The sequence below is a fragment of the Rana temporaria genome, chromosome 7 (assembly GCF_905171775.1).
Source record: "Rana temporaria chromosome 7, aRanTem1.1, whole genome shotgun sequence".
NCBI classification, from domain to species: domain Eukaryota; kingdom Metazoa; phylum Chordata; class Amphibia; order Anura; family Ranidae; genus Rana; species Rana temporaria.
The window spans coordinates 195473978-195495219 of NC_053495.1; the positions used below are offsets into that span (position 1 = coordinate 195473978).

Genomic DNA, 21242 nt, shown 5'->3' on the forward strand with positions numbered 1-21242 from the left:
GGGTACTCGCTCCCGCGGGAGTGGGCGTTCCTGTACAGTGCCGCAATGTCATCTGGGACTTCGCCCATATGATTGACGTGCCTGAGAAAAACTCCCCCCGGCGGATAAGGCGCGTCACGACTTTCCGAAAGTAGCCGAACCGCGAGTCGGCTCTATACGGCGCCTGCACAGTCAGCTCTACACGGCTCCTAGTCGGTGCGCAGGCGTTATATAGAGCCAACTCGCGGTTCAGCTACTTTCGGAAAGTCGAGACGCGCCTTATCCGCCGGGGGGAGTTTTTCTCAGGCACGTCAATCATATGGGCGAAGTCCCAGATGACATTGCGGCACTGCACAGGGACGCCCACTCCCGCGGGAGCGAGTACCCGGAAGGAAAATACCGATAAGGGCCCTTTCACATGTACGGACAAGCGGTCCGTTTATTACAAGTCCGTTTACGGACTTGTAATGGTTCCCTATGGGATTGCAGACGTTAGCGGATGATGCATCCGCTAACGTCCGCAACCATCCGCGTCCGCAAAGATCCGCTTTTGCGGACGGAAGAAAACCCTATTTTTCTTCCGTCCGGCGGAACGGATGAATACGGACACACGGTCCGTATTCATCCGATTCCCCATAGGGGAGAGCGGAGGAGTAGACAGGGCGGTCTCTGCACTGTGTGCGGGGACCGCCCTGTCCGCCGACAGCTCAGCGGGGATTTTCGGAGGAATCCCCGCTGAGCCAAACGGGCTAACGGAGCGGATCAATACAGATCCGCTCCGTGTGAAAGAGCCCTTATACCGTATGTACACCCCCCCAAAAAAAAACGGCATACTGTACATGTTTGAGGTATACTGAATGTAATGTTATATACTTGTTTTTTGGGTGAACCTCCGCTTTAAATAAAAGGCAACTCATATTTTCGGATGACAGCGCACATTGAAGATACTCTCTGAAGAGTGTTAAAAAAAAAAAAAAAAAAAAAAAAAAAAAAAACACAGCTGAAGAGATGAGCATTCTAATGAATATAAATTTAACAATATTACCAGTAAACGATGAATAAAACAATGCAGTTTTTCTTGCGAGAAGAAAAAAAAAAGATAAAAGTGGACATACAATTTTCAGAATATTAATTTCTTATAATAAAAGTTTACCAACTGTACAAGTTAAGAAAATTATACAAGCTTTGTTTAAGAAAGGACAGTTCATTCAAAACTGTAAAAATCTCTCGAAAGGCTACTAAGAAATCTGGAAAAATACACCACGTATCTTTTTCAGCCCAGATAGGAATAGAAAAAAAAGACATCATTGATGTCAATAATATATATACACAAACCTTATTTGGTTTACTCTTCTACCTATAAAAAACGGTGCCGCCCCTGAGGGCCCTGCTTTCCTTAGCAATTTCAGATCCAACATGTTTTGGAAAAAACAAACCTTGATAGGAAGGGAAAAAGTAAAGCCCCCCCTTTTTTCCAATAATGCAGAAAAATAAGTTATTTCCGACAACCCTTTTTGCTATACTGTATATTGGATACATTCTAGGTGTCCTTCCACGACGTTCATTTTTTCTTTAAAAGAAAAAAAAAATTCTCATTCCAAAAACGTCGTTGTGAAATGTTCTCTACTGTCCCGAGAAACGGTATTGAGAAACCTGTTAAATAAGCATTATAACCCTGAAATTTCACGGCCCAGAGAAACAAAACTGTTTCAAAAATGTCACCATGGAAAAAGAACATTTTTCTTAGACCTCTCCTTGCGAGAAGATTTCCTGAGAAATGTCCGACGATCTGGGGCTGTCTTTACCAGGGCTGTCGTATCGCCGTCTTTTCACAGATCGTTCGCTGCCGTCCTCTGACTCTCGGTCGCTCCTGGAGTTGTTTGCCAGGCTGAATTTAGGGTCGCTGGCAAGGCTGTCCCGGTTGTATCCGTTGGTGTCGGTCTCATTTGAAGGAGGTTCGGCGGTGCTGGGACCATTTAAATGCAAGGATCCTGGTACAGCGTCATCTCTGCAGCTTGGCATGTCTGATGGACCATTTGAAGACACCCCTAAAAAGACCAGAGAGAAATGAATTGGAAAGTAAAGCAGAAGAAGGCTTTGTCAGGGAGAGTGCGGTCATCTATGCAAAAGGTAATACTTGCAGCCCCACCAGCGCCCATCCATGCAGTCCCACCAGCGCCCATCCATGCAGCCCCACCATTGCACGGAGATTAGAGATGCCCGAATACACAGAGCAGGGATCTCCCGTTTACTCACTGGCCTCTAAAATACTAAGTCCCGCCTACTGGACCGGCTCCTATGATAGACAGAACACTGGCCCAATGCCGGGACACGTGAAGTCTATAATAAGAGCCAGTCCAGGAGGTGAGCCTTCGTAGTACAGAAGCCGGCGAGTAAACGGGAGATCCCCACTCCGTGTAATCTGATGGCGCTCGCCCCCTTCCCAAATTAAGATAATGGGCTAGATTCAGATAGAATGTTCTATCTATGTGCCGGCGTAACGTATTTCAGATACGTTACGCCGCCATAAATTTGGGCGCAAGTTCCGTATTCAGAAAGAACTTGCGCCCTTAGTTACGGCGGCGTAACGTATTTGGTCCGGCGTAAGCCCGCCTAAATCAAATGGGGATGATGTGGGCGTTTTATGTATATTAACTTTGACCCCGCGTATTTGACGTATTTTACGAACGGCACATGCGCCGTTCGTGAAAAAATCCCAGTGTGCATGCTCGAAATTACGCCGCAAGTCGTCATTGCTTTAGACGTGAACGTAACTTACGTACAGCCCTATTCGCGAACGACTCGCGCAAACGACGTAAGATTTTCAAAACTCGAAGCGGGAACAACGTCCATACTTAACATTAGCTACGCCTCATATAGCAGGGGTAACTTTACGCCGAAAAAAGCCCAACGTAAACGACGTAAAAAAATGCGCCGGCCGGACGTATGTTTCTGAATCGGCATAAATACCTACCGTAATTAGCATATTCTCCGCGTAACTATACGGAAGCGCCACCTAGCGGCCAGCGTAAATATGCAGCCTAAGATACGACGGTGTAAGACACCGGTCGGATCTTAGGGAAATCTATGCGTAACTGATTCTCTGAATCAGTCGCATAGATACGACGGCCTGCACTCAGAGATACGACGGCGTATCCGGAGATACGCCGTCGTATCTCGTATCTGAATCCGGCCCAATCGGCGTATAACATGCCCACATAATCAGCACTCGATTCTCAGGGGGAAAAGGTGCGTGTTATACACAGATAAATACGGTATATACATATATAAAAACAACAGTCCACTTTAAGTCTGTCTTACCATTCTGGTTAGTGTTGCTGGCCGCACTGTCTTCCTTCTCAGACTGGCTGGTGCTGCTGTTAGAATTAGTGGGAGGGGGCGACGGGGCCTGACTGGAAGCAGCACTCTCGCTTTCATCCAGAAGGCGATCCATATAATCCCTAGAAAAGAAGGCACCTCAATATTTTATACCTTCCATAGTTCAATGCAACCAAACCACCTGGGAGACAGCTGGTCAATATACAAACTGTACAACTTTACACATGAGCACCAGGGAAAAACATTCTCTTTGTCTGCCTGGATCTAATCACATGTATGTTAAAACCAAACAGAATTCAAGATGTAAAGATTTGCCTCGTTCGGCTATAATCCTGATAAATCACTTGCAAACCACAACGTGTATATACGTATTGACGTCGGCAAGTGGTTAATATTCGAGTGAAGAGTCGGTCTTGACCACTTGCCGACCAATACATAGTCATATCTATAGAGATTACCGTATTTGCCTGTGTATAAGGCGACCGGGCGTATAAGGCGACCCCCTAATTCTACAGTTTTTTTTAAGATTTTTTGCCTGTACTCACCGTATAAGACAACCCCCCTTCTAAAGCTTCTGACGCTTCATATTTCTTCCTTCTGGATCCATATCCTTCTTCATTCTTGCTGGAGCTGGAGCCAATCACGGCGAGCAATGTATTCTATTAATGAATACAAAGCCTGCTTGGATTGCCAGAGGCTGCAACATCACCCCACACCTCTCTGACTCTCAAAGCCAATCCGAGCAGGCTACTGTATGTAGCCTGCTCGGATTGGCAGAGGTTGTTACTCCAATCCGAGCAGGCTCTGTATTCATTTGAATACATTGCTCACCAGGATTGGCTAAGCGGTATATACTGTATGTAGCCGAAGCTACATACAGTATTACTGCACATCCAACAGACACCCGAGCAGCTGACCCGGCGTATAAGACGACACCTGCTTTTTGGCCAGTTTTTTTAAGTGTAAAAGGTAGTCTTATACGCCAGCAAATACTATATATATATATATATATATATATATATATATATATATATATATATATATATATATATATATATATATCTATCTGATGTTACATCCTGGTCCCCTATGCAGTGTTGGGGACTCTTAACAGTTTTCTGCTGCCATACTGTGCCATAGGTACGGATACCCCTTTCCGCTTGATCAATGTACCCAGGCATGAGTGATTTGCGTTGGATGACAATGTTTGCATTTGCCTTTTACATGAACTCACTGAAAAATTTTACATTAGGGGATTTGAAGTCTATAGAAGATATGTGTTTGATTTTGTGATAAAGATGCTAATGTTGCGTAAAGCATTTCCTTAGGCCTTTCTCTTTGTACGTAAATTGTGTTGTGGCTTGGACTTTACTATAAGGGCCCTTTCACAAGGGCTGTCCAAACAAGTCCGCCTGTCAGTTTTTCATGCGGACATGATCGGACCTCACAGTCTCCCCTATGGAGTGGTGGGTGTCAGTTGGATAGGTCTATCTGATCTGATCCTGCCCACAAAATCCAGATGGAGGGTGGTCCTATTTTCCATCCATCTGGCGGGTCGAGTCAGATGGAAACAGACAGGCAGTCCGTTTCCTCACGATTTCCCCATAGAGGAGAGTGGGACTAGGTCCTTGTCCGCTCTTCACAACGGAGTGGACAGGACCGGTCATCCACCTGCTCAGCTGGGATCAGCGGAGAAATCCCCCCTGCTGGGCAAGCGTAATCCATTCCACGGAGGCACCCGTTTGAAAGGGACCGTACACTTATTTATTCAGTACATTTTTCTTTTTCCTCTGCTTGCCTTTGTGGGCACAGTTTTCACAGTAGAGATGCACTTCAACCACTGATAAACATAATCTTTAAAAATTCTAATAATGATATTAAATGCAGTTACTTTGTAAAGGTGCCTTTGTCATCTGTACAGAAAGACATTTAGTGATGTCCTGCACACTGTAATTTTGTACGACTCATCATATCAAAAACCTACCCACCACAGCCTCATTCTTTTCTCTCTATACAAAGTACTCACGTGACACCGGGGTGAAGGTTGTACTTCTTTTTGCCGAATCTTGTTTGCTGGGCGAAGAAGTCGTATCGCTCGGACTTCTTCCACATATAATAAAAAGCCACGCACTCTCCGACAGACCGTGTTCTTACCTATGATGAGCATTAGGGGTAGAGATAAGGCAGCATTCGCCAAATCAGGTACGCAAGGCTACATGCAGCATCACACAATGATCTCTTTTAGGAATAAGAGACAGTAGTATAGCGGTTATATTGTACAATGCCAGGGTATGTTTATGTGCGATTCTGAGAAGGAACCCTGCCCCCTTCTCTCTCCGCTTTTGCAAGCATTTCCTACCCATCATAGAGTATTTGTAGATTCATTGGCTTCTACTAGAATTAACCCTACTGTTCTTGGCTGTGGGGTAGTAGATTACAATCTCCTCAGAGGGAAAAACAAATCAGTTTTTAGTTCCTGCAATTGTCCGCTAGGCTCAAGAACTGCATCAAGGGAGAAAGTCACATGCCCCATCCCATACCCAGATATGCCAAGTATTTTGCAGTGGCTACCACAGAAGAAAGGAGTGCCAGGAAAAGGCGTTTATAAGTGAGTCAGGGGTTGGGCTAGTGAGAGATTTTGTCACTTTTCCGCAAACAGGAGAAAAAAAAAAAAAAAAATTCTTCAACGTCACCTGTCCATACATAAGACGCGCTAGAATCATATCAATATCCAATGCTAATGTGTGTCATTTATGACTGAATCACTTCGGTGGGGCTGCTCCTTGCATGATGCACTACCCACAGAGGCCAATAGTTGATCTGAGCTCTATAAACAGCCCAGGCATTGGCAAGTTACATACTGAAGCCCTGTTGAAGGAGGAATGTGTAAAGGAATGTGGCTCATTTATTCTATAGAATATCTAATAAAAAATAAAATAAAATCACTTTGGGCCATCACCACTGATGTGGCACCTGTAGTAGGATTCCATATGAACACATGCATTTCATATTATTGATAATATAAGTATTATTCATATTATTATTGTGGCATCATTATCATCATTGGGCTAGATTCAAGTACAATTGCGCATTTTTTACGGAGGCGCAGGGCAACGTTTTTGCCCTGCGCCCCCGCAAAATTACTGCGCTGACCTTGATTCACGGAGCAGTAGCTCCGTAAATTGCGTGGGCGCGCCGGCAAAATGCCCGTGCAATTTAAATGATCCCGTAGGGGGCGGGAATCATTTAAATTAGGTGCGTTCCCGCGCCGATCGTAGAGCGCATGCTCCGTCGGGAAACTTTCCCGACGCGCATTGCGGCAAATGACGCCGCAAGGACGTCATTTGCTTCAAAGTGAACGTGAATGGCGTCCAGCGCCATTCACGAATCACTTACGCAAACTACATAAATTTGAAATTTCGCGACGCGGGAACGACGGGTATACGCAACATTGGCTGCCCCTGCTAATAGCAGGGGCAGCCTTACGCGAAAGACGCCGTACGGAAACAACGTAAACTGCGTACGCAGGGCTCGCGCAACGTTGTGAATCTGCGTTAGTATGCAATTTGCATACTATACGCTGAGCACAACGGGAACGCCACCTAGCGGCCATCGCAAGAATGCAGCCTAAGATATGCGGGCATAAGAGCCTTATGCTAGTCATATCTTAGGCTGCAGTCGGCGTAACGAGGTTCCTGAATCAGGAGCATTCGTTACGCCGGGGCAAGTAAGCAATTGCGCCTGTGTAACTATGGTTACACAGGCGCAATTGCTTCTTGAATCCAGCCCATTGTTATTAATTCAATATTCAGCAATAATTATTAGTCTCTAGAAATGTATACTATACTATTTCATAATATAGACAATCTACATTTAAAAGTTGAACTCTTGACCACTATCAAGAAAAACAACCTTGACGAAAAATAAAACAAAACCAAACCTTGCACGGTCTGCTTATATAGCATGGGAAAACTGTGTACATTAAGTTGACCGGTCCATAAGGTAAGGGTCTGCCTGTATATACTTTGAAATATACTTGAATAGGAAAAACACTACATGAGATTATATATACATACATACATATACACATATATATAATATATAATATATATATATATATATATAGGGGGATAGATAGATAGATAAGATTATATATCCCCCTCTAATATATATATATATATATATATATATATATATATATATACACACACACACACACACACACACACACACACACACACATATCTCTATATACCTACCTATATATCCCCCCTCTATCTGTTGGACAATAGTAAATAAAACAGTTAAAGAGGAAGTAAACTCCCCTTGTGTTTGTACCTATAGGTAAGCTGTAAATATCTCCTAAACGTGCACCGTTTAAGAGCCATTTACTCTATACCAAGCCCGTATACGTCATCAGCGCATGCGCTCTGAAGAAACGGCCACCCATGCAATTTCTTCAGGGCCTGTGGCGTGACCGCCGGCTCCCCCACAGGAGTGACTTCATCAAGGCTTCAGCCAATCACAGCGCCGGAGCCCGCAAACCCAGAAGTAACTCCGGGAAACATGTCGGCCGTGTCAGTGGTGTGCGGGTGCAGCTGCAGGGCTTTGTTCTAAGGTAAGTATTTCATAATGAGCAAATATGTGATGCATACTAGATCATTATGCCTTTGTTTTGCATTTTTGTAGGTTTAAAACCTCTAGCATGGCATATATATCAATCTATCTATGTAACCAATAAATGCATACATATATAGAACTGTATGGTTACACACTTATAAGTATTTTTAAAGCATCACGGTAGGGTGAACGAAAGTTCATTTTCCCAGGTTGTAAATAATGTTAATGTCCTTGGGTTGGAGAAGTCTTACCAAAACAAGAAGAGTTTGATTTAAATGATAAACACGTTGGGTGTCATAATGTTTATAGACAAGGGTTTTACCTGGGTACAACTAAAGAAATATAACAGTTTAGAAAAATGTAATAACCATAGAGGTATTGTGGTAATGAATAGATTTATCTGGTTGTATGACAGATGTCAATTTATGGTTAGTTACAATGACGTAGATCTTAGCAACCAATTATATTGTACCTCATGCAATTCTGTAGTGAAACTTTGTTAATAAAAATGCCTGTGTTCCTTCTTTCTTCACGCAAATAATGAACTTTCTCCCAGCTGCAGCCGTGTTAATAAAGCCTCTTGCTCGTTTGGAAATTCACTGCCTGCGTTGTTTTGTTACTTTCCACATCACACCCATACACTATACGAAAAACCGTCCGAACGAATGTTCGGCCGTGAGCGCAAACGACAGTGCAATCATGTAATGACCAATACAATTAGTTATTGCCGTTTACCTTATTTGCCTGAATCAGGTGGAAATCTTTTCCATATGCTTTAAGTCCTTGCTCAAAATTCCGACACTCCTCCTCTGTCCAAACAGAGAGCTCTTCTGAGGGAAGTATAGAAAAAAACATTACATCTTTCTTCTTTTTTTTACCTGGAACTGCAGAATTTTAACACAACAGAAAATATTATATAGTGTTATGATACTGGAAGAAAGACATGCACACAGTAAACTATCATTACTTCTAGTGAAGGACACAAAAATACTTTTATTGTTCTGGTTTTCAAAAATGGGTGCTTACCACGTGCTGCTTTCACATTAAACCTTAATCTTCTCAGTGCTTCTTCTGTATCAAAGTTACATTTCACCAGCTCATACAGGGCCTAGAGGGCAACAAACAGAGTCAACATTGAGTTATATAAATTAAAAGTGATTGAAAGTCTCGTTTTCTTTTTTTTTTTTTTTTTTAAATAACATACATGTTATACTGACCTCCTCTGTGTAGTGGATTTGCACAGAGCAGCCCAAATCCTCCTCTTTTTGGGTCCCACTTCGGTGCTCCTGGCCCCTCCCTCCTGTTGAGTGCCCCCAACAGCAAGCAGCTTTCTATGGGGGCACCCAAGCCAAGCTGCAGCTCTGTGTGTCAATTTAGACACAGAGCTGCGGTTCAGCCCCCCCTCTCCTGTTTGGTTGGCGCCGTTGCTGTGTCTCAGCCAATCAGGAGTGAGTCTCCCAGACAGCCGAGACACTCGTGGACATCGCTGGACAGAGGTGGGGCTCCTATAAGTGTTAGGGGGGCTGAGTGGGGGCCTGCTGCACACAGAATGCATTAAGATACAACTTCTGACTTTATAACCCCTTTAAGCCATATAAATCCTAACAATCAACTGCCCTTACTTGCTCTCTTTTGGTTTCTGTTACATATACCATTAAGAGAGGTTTTACAATTGTTTGAATGAAAACAAAAAAAAAAAAAACACAACCTGTAGATCTGGTGCTGTCCTCCGGACTCTACAGTGTTATCTCAAGCATTGTTATCAGCCACAAGAAGAAGAACCATTCTCTACTATGTTATGAGCAGAGGGGGGAGTGTTCTGTTGGACACACTTCCTGTTCTAGGGGGGGGCAACACTTCTCTTACACAGATAGAGTGAGTGGATACTTTGGGGTTTATTTACTAAAGCTGGAGAGCGCAAAATCAGGCTCACTTTTGCAAAGAAACTAATCAGCTTCTAACCTCAGGTTGTTCAACTAACCACTTGCCGACCAGGCTTTCTGGCACTTGGTTTACAAGTTTAAAACAGACGCAGATTTCTGCGTCTAACCCGATTCAGTCATTACAGTTCTCCCAACAAGGAAGCTCAAGCAAAATAATGAACACAGGGAGCAATTCAAAATGTAAAACATATAGGAAAAGTATTTCCCTTGAAGCATAAAATGTGAAAGCAGCAGGAAAGAGCATTATACAACACATCATGCATGGTAGATGCACTATTATTGCTTCTCCAGCACCTGTTCATTGTCCTTTATGTGTGCCCCTTCAGGAATGGCATCCAGTCCCTTTTCCTCTCCAGTTCTCTTCGATGCCTCTATCAGAAAGTCGATCACTCTTTCCTCTCCAACATAATCCGGATTCCACAGTAACTGGTCATCGTTTTCATACACTGTATCATAAAACAATTAATCAAATTTCGATGAATTCTGTTCAGTACAATAAAAGGACATCTAAGCATTTGATGCGCGCCTTTGCAGCACTTTGTATACTTGTTCTGTAAGTTTTGGCCTGTGTTAACAGTTGGTAGTGTGGGTTCCCAACTTGAACTGTTATTTAAAATTGAACTCCAAAAAAAAAAACATTTAATCGAATTGGGTATTTGTCGATTTTTTTTTCACGTTTTTTTAAAGTTTTAATTCTGCTTCTAGATTAGTTTCCTGCACAGAAGGGTGGGGGAGGAACTTTTTATTTAATTTTTTAAGATTTTTTTTATCAGAAAATAAGGATCACAAACAAAATGCCATATACATTAGAAACAAGGCATAAGAACAGTATATATTCACAGGACCAGCCAAAAGGCCATCACCGCCAAGAATAGTCCCCCGCTGGAGCCCCATACCAGACCCCTTGTGTTCTAAAAGTCTGATATTTGGATTTTGTGTTTTTTTTTGGGGAGTGGAACTTTAATCCAAGACTCATAGTGTTGTAAGTGTTGTAGTGACTTGCATAGTGTTGTAAAGTCAACACTAGGAGATTTCACAGCGTCTCCCCGCAGGGATGTGGTCCCAAGGAAGGGGGGGAGCACGCTGGCTAACCCCCAGCCAGAACGGCTCGGATGATGGGGGCAAGCTTACTGAGGAGGAACAGGAAGCGAGAAATTCAGACAAAGAAAAAATAACATTTAGAAGGGAAATCGAAGAAAAAGTGAACCAACAATGCACTAGCTTAAAGAAACCTATTTAGAAAATAAAAAACAAACCTTTACAACCCCTTTAACAGGCTCCAAAATAAAGAAATGCACATTTTTTTTACTTGCAAATATTTTTTATTAACACTAGTTTTTAATTTACAACACTTTAAAACAAAGCAAATGCATTCTAATCCGACTTGCAAATACCAAAACTATTTTTATTTTTTTAGTATTCTTTTTTTTTTTTTTTTTTTAAAGTGAACTTATGCGTTAAAGCCATGCTGAAGAGGAACTAATAAATGTGTTTTTGGGAGCCTAGACATTTTAAATTCTTCCATGGGTGTTCCAAGGGGCCCCCTGGAACACGTGAGCTGCCTTAGCCAAAAGCACTTTATCCCATGAATCAGGCAAGCTCCTTGATAATGGATTAAAAATACCAAAAGGATTTAGTGCCTTATATCCACACACTCCTTGAATTTTGCCTCCCAGGGGACAGTATTTGGGAGCTATGTGTCAATGTAACTAAATGTAGACAGTTCAGGGAGCAGGCAGACCCCAATACCTTGCCTTTCAAAACCCATATATTAAAAACAGACATAAATCACTTTTTTCCCAGTTTACTTTTTTGTTTTCTCTGAAGCCCCTGCAAACATTTTAAGGGTGGCCACAATTATGTTGTGTTGTGTCATGCAGCCACCATTTGCAAGCGCACCCTGGCCGGGACTGCATTCTGTAAAGGGCTGAATGTTAAGATTTGATCTGGCGTATGATGTAGTTTTTCTAGTAGGTTAGTATTATGTCAATTATTTGGGGTAATGCTAGAAAAAAAAAATTGTGTACTATTTGCATTTTTTTTTTATGTTGTATTTTAATAGTATGGATGGTTTATTATATATAGTATAGTTTTAATTAGAGGGGCATCGAAAGGAAATTTTGATGCTGAAACTGAAAATGCAGGATGTACTTGTCTGAAAACAAAAAATTACATATAAAAAAAAAATATATATATATAATAATAATAATAATAATAATAATAATAATAATAATAATAAATATATATATATATATATATATATATATATATATATACATACATACACACACACACACACATATACACACATTATATATATATATATATATATATATATATATATATATATATATATATATATATATATATATATATATAAAAATTGTATTTTATTCAACTTTTTAATACTATAAATTTTAGGGCTGGGGAAAGTAAAGATTAATTCCTTGATTAATCTTTTATTTCTTTTGATCGATCAAAATTCTTGACGTCACCGGACAGCCTGGACAGTGAGACTTACCCTGCTGTATGCGAGCAAACTGCACCCATTGGATTGAGGTACCCTTGCATCTGTGGAGCAGGAGGATGCATCAGGCTCCATCAGGAGAATGGGGCAAAAATAACCATTGTTTTCTTGTCCTAAGCTGTTTTGTGCAGACAATTCTTTGTGTATCGGCAACATTTGTTCCGTGCGAAAGACTGTTTAGTTCTTCAGGGTATATTGTCAATAAAATGCGATCATGTCTGCTTCCATAAAATGTAAACACTCTGGTATGTCTGTGTGACTGGCTAAAGTGATGCCTACTATAAAGTGACTGACAGTCAATATACTTGATAAGTTTTATAATTAAAGTTAAACTAACTTTCTAGGTTTTTCTTAAACTTTAATAAGAAAAAATTACTTGCGTCCGTTCTACAATTTGAATTTAAAACGTATTTGTGTGAACTGTGAAGTTAAGTCATTGATTGTGGAAACTAACTAGTGTCGGGTGATTGTATATAGTGTATACCACATTTACCACTGACTAATGCAGAGTTGCAATGCAAGGAGATCAGCTAAAAGTAGTTGGATCTGTATGTGCGTTTTAATTATTCGAATAATCGATAAAAAAAAAAAAAAATCGATTAATCGAACATGAAAATTTTAATCAGTAACAGCCCTAATAAATTTAAATTAATATGAATTTATTGTTGGCCAATATTGGCAATTTGAGTGCAAGAAAAGACAAACAGTAAATGTGACAAAATGTATCAATTTAAAATCATATGCATGTCTTCACACTGGTCTGTTGCATTTCCATTGCAGTGTTAAAAATGCTGCTTGCTACATTTTGTCAGTTAAAAAAAAAAACGCACCTGCTCGCTGGAATGCACTGAAAAGGCAGCAAGAACGCATCAATAATGCACAGTGTTGTTTTTGAGGCAGTTTTGAGTCACATGGCATAAGAAAAACACACCATGCGCACAGTAAAATCGCAGCAAAATCATGTGCATTTTCGGCGCCATTATCGGCACCTTTTTCTCTTATGGGCAAAATGCTGATAACACCATTTTCGGCCGTTGACATTTCAGTGCATCTCTAGTTTTAGTTTGTTTTATTTGGTACTAATTGCTGCTGTTGGTAATTTTTCTGATCATTTTCCTGATCTTGTTGAATGTAACTATCTTAATAATTTCCCTTTGGGATTAATAAAGAAACTCTGCACATGCAGTGTTTATTATAAATAGTTTTTATGTGAAATACAGAGTCAGGTGTCACATTAGAAGCTAGGGATAATGGGAAATGTAGCCCTGATGCAGCCAGTCATGTGACAACGCTGTTACAGGTCCAATGTGCCCTTCCAGACCGGATGTTTGGGGAAGATGGCTGAGAAACAGAGAGAATGCATTTTACAACATCTCATTGCATTAGGGATGCAATTTGAAAAAAAAGTCTATATGGTATGCATTTCCTTAATGGTCCATAATAGATTGCTTCAAACAAAGCTGAGGGTTTAATACTACTTTGAACACCTATAAAAGCAAAATGTTTGTACAACATGCTTTGACTAGTCACTGCTAACAGCTACAAAAGAAAATGGTTGACTCATAAAATTTGCCTTGGAAAAATTAGCTTTTATGGAGTGGGAAAAAACAATCTGGTCATAATAAAAAGACTCTTTTGCATTGCTTACCTCTCTCTGTTTCTCGATATTTGCTGATGCCAGCTGGGATTTCGGCTTGAAACATAGAACCCACCATTATCTCCTAAAGGATAAAAATGAAGCAATGCTGTCAAACGAACAGCTGAACATTTAAACGATGAACATTCGAAAATTACAAGTAAAGTTACAAAAAATGTCTGCAAAATGTAAAGTGCAAAGGGTCCAATCACAAGGCAACCAATCTGAGCACGGTTTTCTAAAGAACCAGACCACTGGAAAAAAAATTCTACATCTATTTCAGCCTGGCTTAAGGAATAAAGCTGGCCATGCCTGATAAAACAGCCAAAACTGGCTTTGTGGTTGGCCCTGCTGGCACCCTCCCTCCCAAAATTCTTCAAATCAAAATTCCAAGAAGCCAGGCAGGAAATTGTTGGCCAAACTGATGGGGGTGATTTACTAAAATTGGTGCAACTCTACATAGAAACCAATCAGCTTCCTGTTTGTTTTTGGAAAACCTTAAAGGGGAGTTCCAGCCATTTGTATGTTTATTAAAAGTCAGCAGCAACAAAAAGTGTAGCTGCTGGCTTTTAATAAACAGGCACTTACCTGCTCCAGCGACGCGCCGGCCGGGGCTCCGCTCCTCTCCTCTCCCCCCCTCCCCGGCCGGCGTCTTCATTTTCAGAGTGGGCACCCGGCCGTGACAGCTTTCGGCTTCACGGCCAGGCACCCACTGCGCATGCGCGAGCGGCACTGCGCATGCGCGAGCGGCCAGGAGATCGCCTAGGACCTGTGACGTGTCCTAGGCGATCGCCTACAGCAGCCACTTCCTGAAGGCGATTAAGCTTAGTCGCCTACAGGAAGGAGGAAGTGGGACAGGAAGTCCCACTCGTGCTGAATCCCCCACTCCCCCCCCCCCAAAAAAATTACATGCCAAATGTGGCATGTAAGGGGGAGAGGAGTGGGTTAAGAGGAAGTTCCAAATTTGGGTGGAACTCCTCTTTAATTGAACAAGCTGAAGTTTGAAGCGGATTGGCTACCATGCACAGCTGCGCCAGTTTTTGAAACTCTCCACCACTGTTCAGGTATTCTGACAACCGCCAGCTGTCACAATACAATAGCCAGCAATGCAGATTCATCCACTCATGCAGGACAGAATGGATGGAGGAATCTGTTAATTTTTTATGCAGGTTGCAAGAAATACAATTAGGGTATGACCAGCTTTAAGCTGGCCATACACTGTTAGTAGTTCTTCACTCAGCAAACAGGCTGAACGGAAAAATAAATAAATAATAGATGCCTCCATCTACACATTGTGGCCATTCAGCTTTTTTTTTTTTTTTTACATGAAAAAGGTTTTTATTGAGCAAAATAACAGCATACAGGGCATGTAGAAGGCGCACAGTCATAATACACAACAAGTGTTTACGGACAGAGTACAAGCTTAAGTATCGTGACTATAGGTGACAGGGGGTACATTAACATTTATACCTAGTCTTCCCACAATGCGGGCACAGCACAGTAGGGTTAATAATCCATCGACCCGCGCCCCTCCCATTCCCCCATGCCCTCCCGTGGGCTATTCAGCTTTTAACTTCAGCTTGTTCAATTAAGCTTTGACAATAAAGCACTCCTGCAGGCTACGCACACATTTTTTGGGCATGTCCACAGATTCAGGATTATTGGCGGGAGGTGACCCAATTCCTCTATGGGTTAACCACCATACCTATCCCTTTGACAGTCAGTATTTGTCTCCTTGGACTAGTGGATTAGTTGGCTTTTACTAGAGTGACACGTACTCTACTAGGCATCCTTCTATTTTATGCCAGAAAGACCGATCATAGCATGGTCCAAGATTTGAGTGTGCTGAAACTCTAAAACAAAAACTATAGACTTATGGCTCTATTTCAGGAACAAGAAATATTTCAAGAAATTTACTTTTTTCCAGTCTTCTGAAGGAATATAATCTTCATCATCTTCAGACTCCTCTTCCATTTCATTATCTGAAAAAAATACATTTTCATTTTTATTTCACATTAGCCCAAATTGACCTCTCAATCACAGAAAGAAAGCAAGACGGACTAAAAAGGAGAGACTTACTGGTATCAAAGTACTTGCATCGCCGAGACCGGGTAACTTCTGGTGCGTCTTGAGTAGCAGATGGTACTGGCTCGTCAGAGGATTGCGTCTCATCTTCTTGACCAGATGAATCTTTGACAGTTTCATCCTTAAAAAGGAAAATCCCATCAGTATGCACACTGAAACAAGTAGGTTCCCGCTAAATCAGTCAAGGGCAAATCACAAGCTTCAGCCCAAGCCGATTGCTGATCTTGGCTATAAGTGATATTTTAACAAAATATTTCTAGAACTTGTAGTTTGGAATTATAGCAACAAAAATAAAATGAAAATAAAACAGTTCCAAAAAAGGTTTCTAACTTCTGAGCTATCCCTGCTTAAAGGATAAGTTCACATTTCATAACATGTTAAACCGATATTCAGGTTGTAACATGGAACATGTTATGAATACACTGGCTCCCGATTCCTGTTGTAAAAGCAGACAGGGAATCTTCTTCCCGTGTCTGCTGCCAGAAAAAAAAAAAAAAAAGACACGCTTTGCCCACCCGGCCGCGTCACTCATTCACAGTCCTCTGTAAACGGGAAAGGGGCAGCCTTTGCGGTAATCGGCTTGCAGTTTTCATTGAACTACCACAGTCCTGTGGTAGTTCGAGTCTTCCTGTCAGAATGTATCGGCTTCCTCATATGGAGGTACGAGCAAGCCAATACACTAAGGCCCCGTACACACGGCCGAGGAACTCGACGTGCCAAGCACGTCGAGTTCGGGGATGAAGCCACCGAGGAGCTCGGCGGGCCGCCTTCTCCCATAGAACAACGAGAAAATAGAGAACATGTTCTCTATTTTCTCGACGAGCTCCTCGGCGGCTCCATCGAGCCAAAAGTGTACAGACGACAGAGTTTCTCGGCAGAATCCGGGTTTTGACCGAGTTTCTCGGTGAATTCTGCCGAGAAACTCTGTCGTGTGTACGGGGCCTAACAGATCTGCAGGAGACCTGCATGGCACCATCCGCAGGTGCTATGCTGTACAGGCTCCCCCAAAAAAATGCGCATTTACCTGCAAAAAAATAAAAATAAAGAAGAATTATTTATTTTATAAAGCAGAGTTACACCCGAAAATGGAACTTCCGCTTTAAGCGACCCCGACGTGCCACATTTGGCATGTCGTTTTTGTGGGGGGGGGGGTTGGATACCCTCTTTTTAGAGGCATCCAGCTCCCACTTCCTCCCGGGGCTGCACGGCACCGGAAGGAAGTTCATTTCTCCCCCTCCCTCCCAGCAATCTTATGGGACACGTCGCAGGTCCCAGAAGATTGCCCGGCCAATTACAGCGTGTCTCGCGCAGTGCGTGACCGGCTGTGAAGCCACAGCCGGGCGCCCACAGTAGCGATGCCGTGGATAGAAGGGGGAGAGGAGTGGGGCTTCATACGCCCGCATCGCTGGACTGTGGGACAGGTGAGTGTCCGATTATTAAAAGTCAGCAGCTACACTTTTTGTAGTATAACCTGAAGGTTAAAGATTTCCTGTGCCCCGCAATTGATGAGAAAGATATGTTAATTTTAAGCACACCCTGACCTACCTGAACCCAAATGCTTACATGAACCTCTGAAAAGAACTCATAATCCACACCCTAGCCCTTAAAGCCTAACTTCACTCTCTCAATCAATATTGACTATTTTTAAAAGGGGTTGTAATCCTTCGTGTTTTTTCAACTCTAAGGTGAAAAAAAAAACCTTGCAGTGTCATTTTTACTTACCTGAGCCCCGAATTTCCAAGGGCACGATCCCGCCGTCGCTCTCTCTGCGGGTTCTCGGCTCTTCATTGGAGAGATTAATAGCAGTGCAGCTATTGGCTCCCACTGCTGTCAATCAAATCCAATGACGTGGGCGCCGGCGCCGAGTCCTGCATTATGCATTCTGCGGCTACGTACACCGAATGCTGGATACAGGAGCCCGCGCCTGCAAGGTAACCACCTTGGGAGAGCGCTTCCCAGAGGGGTTCATCTGATGCGGGGAGGAGCCGAGAGCACCGCCGTGGGACCCCAGAAGAAGAGGATCGGGGGCCACTATAAAAAACGAACAGCACAGTGGAGTCAAGTATGACATGTTTTTTTTTTTTAAATCAAACCTATATATCACTTTAATCCTTATGCTGCTAGCATTAGTAATTCGGAAAATAAAAAGTATATAATTTAGTTTAAACATTTATTTTACATTTCTTTGTTTACTTCTTGGTTTCCAGGCCTAGGCAAATGATGTCATACATCTGAGGAGTCTTCAGGAGGGGAGGAGGAAATTTCTCAGCTAAGCACATCCTCCTGTCTGCATGCATCAGTCAAGTGCAGATGGATTCTATGAAGTAAATGCTACATTTATCATCTGCCCTTACTCGAGATGGTCACGGCCAGAAATGCTAGGGGGCCGTTTTTCATAATAAAGCCTAGAGACATGCATGGGTGGGCAAGCTTATTTTAATTATTAAAAATGAATTAAATAGCGTTGTTTGGTTCCTGGCGCAGTTCAACTTGGGTTAAAGCAGGACTACACTACACTATCAGTGTAATGTAGTTCTGCTTTAACCCAAGTTGAACTGTCAGGAGATACTGACGGCTTCACTTAGGAGACCAGGGATGCTTGCCAGCACCAGTTTGCACACCAATCAATAAGCCATTGAAGAATCCAACACACTGTATGGTGTATGGGTTTGCCCTGACTAGTAGAAGTCAGACTCTGCTTCATGGCCAGAATTTACCTTCATACTGGCTTCTTGTAGTCTGATGCTCACCTTATTTTCTCCGCTGCATGCACTATTCTCATCATTGTCCTCCTCCTCCTCCTCCTCTTCATCATCCTCTTCTTCCTCCTCCTCTTCTCCAGGTAGAGGTACTGTGCTACCATAGCCATAAAGTCGTAATAATTCGTGAATCGGCATCTCGCTTTCCTGGAATAAAAGCACCGCTGGTTACCGTTACTATTATTTCATCATTCGGCAGGGACAAACTTCTTTCGAATTGCTATTAAAGGAGAACTCCAAGTCACCTGTATCTACCTAGCTTATAAATGTAACCACTTAAGACCCGGACCAAAATGCAGGTTAAGGACCTTGCCCCTTTTTGCGATTCGGCACTGCATCGCTTTAACTGACAATTGCATGGTCGTGCGACGTGGCTCCCAAACAAAATTGGCGTCCTTTTTTTCACACAAATAGAGCTTTCTTTTTGTGGCATTTTCATCACCTCTGCGGTTTTTATTTTTTGCGCTATAAACAAAAATAGGAGCGACAATTTTGAAAAAAATGCAATATTTTTGACTTTTTGCTAAGTGGTTAAGAACCAGGCTTTTTTCTAAAACTTGTTGTTAATAAGTTTAAAATGTGTATTTTTTGCTAGAAAATTACTTTGAGCCTCCAAACATTATATATATATTTTAGCATAATGTACCAAATTGGCCGCGGCTCCGGAGCTAGGCTGAAGCCGCGGCCTTTCCTAATGTTATTCCTGTGGCTCCGGAGCTAGGCCGAAGCCGCGGCCTTTCCTAGCGTTATGGCCGCGGCTCCAGGGGTAGGCCGAAGCCGCGGCCATAACGTTAGGAAAGGCCGCGGCTTCGGCCTACCTCCGGAGCCGCGTCAATCTGCGGATCACAGTGTGTTCCGATCTGAAGGGGGTGACCCGTTCGGATCCAGGATCAACTGTGATCCGTTGCACCCCTATCAAATACCACCAAAAGAAAGCTCTATTTGTGGGAAAAAAAGGACGCCAATTTTGTTTGGGAGTCACGTCGCACGACCGCGCAATTGTCAGTTAAAGCGACACAGTGCCGAATCGCAAAAAGGGGCAAGGTCCTTTAGCTGCATTTTGGTCCGGGTCTTAAGTGGTTAACCAACTGCTTACCGGGCACTTTCACCCCATTGCTGCCCAGGGACATTATCAGCTTTCAGCGCTGTCACACTTTAAATGACTATTAGTGCTGGTAGTAGGATGATGGCGCTGCAATTGAAATTCCACTGAGTTGATTCCAAATACTATGGGAAATAACAAATGTTGGGTAATCCGGTTCAGGGGTAGATCCAATATAGTGAACCTCCCCTATTGGAGAACGCAAGTGGATTTTTGTTACCCTGTTTGCTGGTGCCAAAAGTGTATGGCTACCACATAAGTGGCGGGTGAAAAAAAAAGGGAAAGGTTCTATCCAAGTCCTTACATTAGTCTGGTACCCCAGTAGTGTGGGCGTTCGTTTAGAGTGTTCTTACAAGTGATTAGTATGTGCCAGAATTGTGTAAACAAAAATAAGAAAGAAAAATACAAATCATGAATGAGTGTCTGTTGTAGACTCAACCCTGTGTGGGTATCTTGGGGATCACTAGTGGTAGATGCACTGTGTTAATTTATATAAATGCCTTAAGGTATGTGCATCTGCATGCACCGCAAGATAAATAAGTGAATCATGCACAATAAGTGGTCCCTAAGTGTTTAAGGAGTGTCCAAGAAATAGGGCACACCTTGATGTGAAACCCTATTACCTAATAATATCCTAAGCGGTGCTTCTTAATTAGGTGTAGCTATACCATAAATTTATATTTAAATATATAAGTGAATATCAATAACAGATAATATTTATGAAAGTGTAAATCCTACTGTCCCTCCTGGGACTAGAAGATTAGGCAAAAAAAAAGTGTCAAAAATCACAAAACGGAAAAAATATAGATGGAAAGAGACACAAGTCCCATATATTCAGTGCTAGTAGCAGGTGTACTAATTAACATCCACTCTAAAGTCCGGTCAATCAAGAGCGGTGTTTAAACTAATTGCATAGGAGCTCAACAAAGTCTATCAAGGCAGTTTTCTTCCTTTAAGATGTTATTCCTGCATGCGAGTTAACAGATTCAAACTGGTGACTTTAGGGTGTCGCTACACATGGTTAGGGTGGTGACATCTGTGCTCCCCCACATAGGTCCCCACTCACCGAATGTCGTCACCCCCCAGGGGGCAAAAAGCGGATGGTAGTGGTACCTCGATGCCTGTGGTGTCACGACCTGTTGTCTTAAATCCTCAGCTATCTCCTTATCCAGGGGCTGCAGGTGAATGTGATCCTTTCCAAGTTGTCCTCAAAAGTCACTCAGTGGTTAAAAAGGAAAAAACAAAGGGAACC

The 21242-nt window shown here is 42.4% G+C and overlaps 1 protein-coding gene across 4 annotated transcripts in view; it reads right to left on the reverse strand.

The window, feature by feature from the left end:
- Positions 1 to 1091: 1091 nt before the first annotated feature.
- The window catches only part of MIER1 (MIER1 transcriptional regulator), a 53280-nt gene continuing 33129 nt past the window's right edge, over positions 1092 to 21242 (reverse strand). The window contains exons 4-13 of one of the 4 annotated variants that reach the window (XM_040360750.1): positions 18880 to 19035; positions 16124 to 16250; positions 15962 to 16026; positions 14057 to 14129; positions 10176 to 10327; positions 8965 to 9046; positions 8674 to 8765; positions 5345 to 5472; positions 3301 to 3440; positions 1092 to 2027 (exon numbers count right to left, since the gene is read on the reverse strand). In XM_040360750.1, the coding sequence (XP_040216684.1) occupies positions 1723 to 2027; positions 3301 to 3440; positions 5345 to 5472; positions 8674 to 8765; positions 8965 to 9046; positions 10176 to 10327; positions 14057 to 14129; positions 15962 to 16026; positions 16124 to 16250; positions 18880 to 19035 (1320 nt within the window). In that variant the 3' untranslated portion in view covers positions 1092 to 1722. Of the gene's footprint in view, positions 2038 to 3300; positions 3441 to 5344; positions 5473 to 8673; positions 8769 to 8964; positions 9047 to 10175; positions 10328 to 14056; positions 14130 to 15961; positions 16027 to 16123; positions 16251 to 18879; positions 19036 to 21242 lie in introns of all 4 variants that reach the window. The other 3 variants (XM_040360749.1, XM_040360752.1, XM_040360751.1) reach the window with 3 other exon arrangements.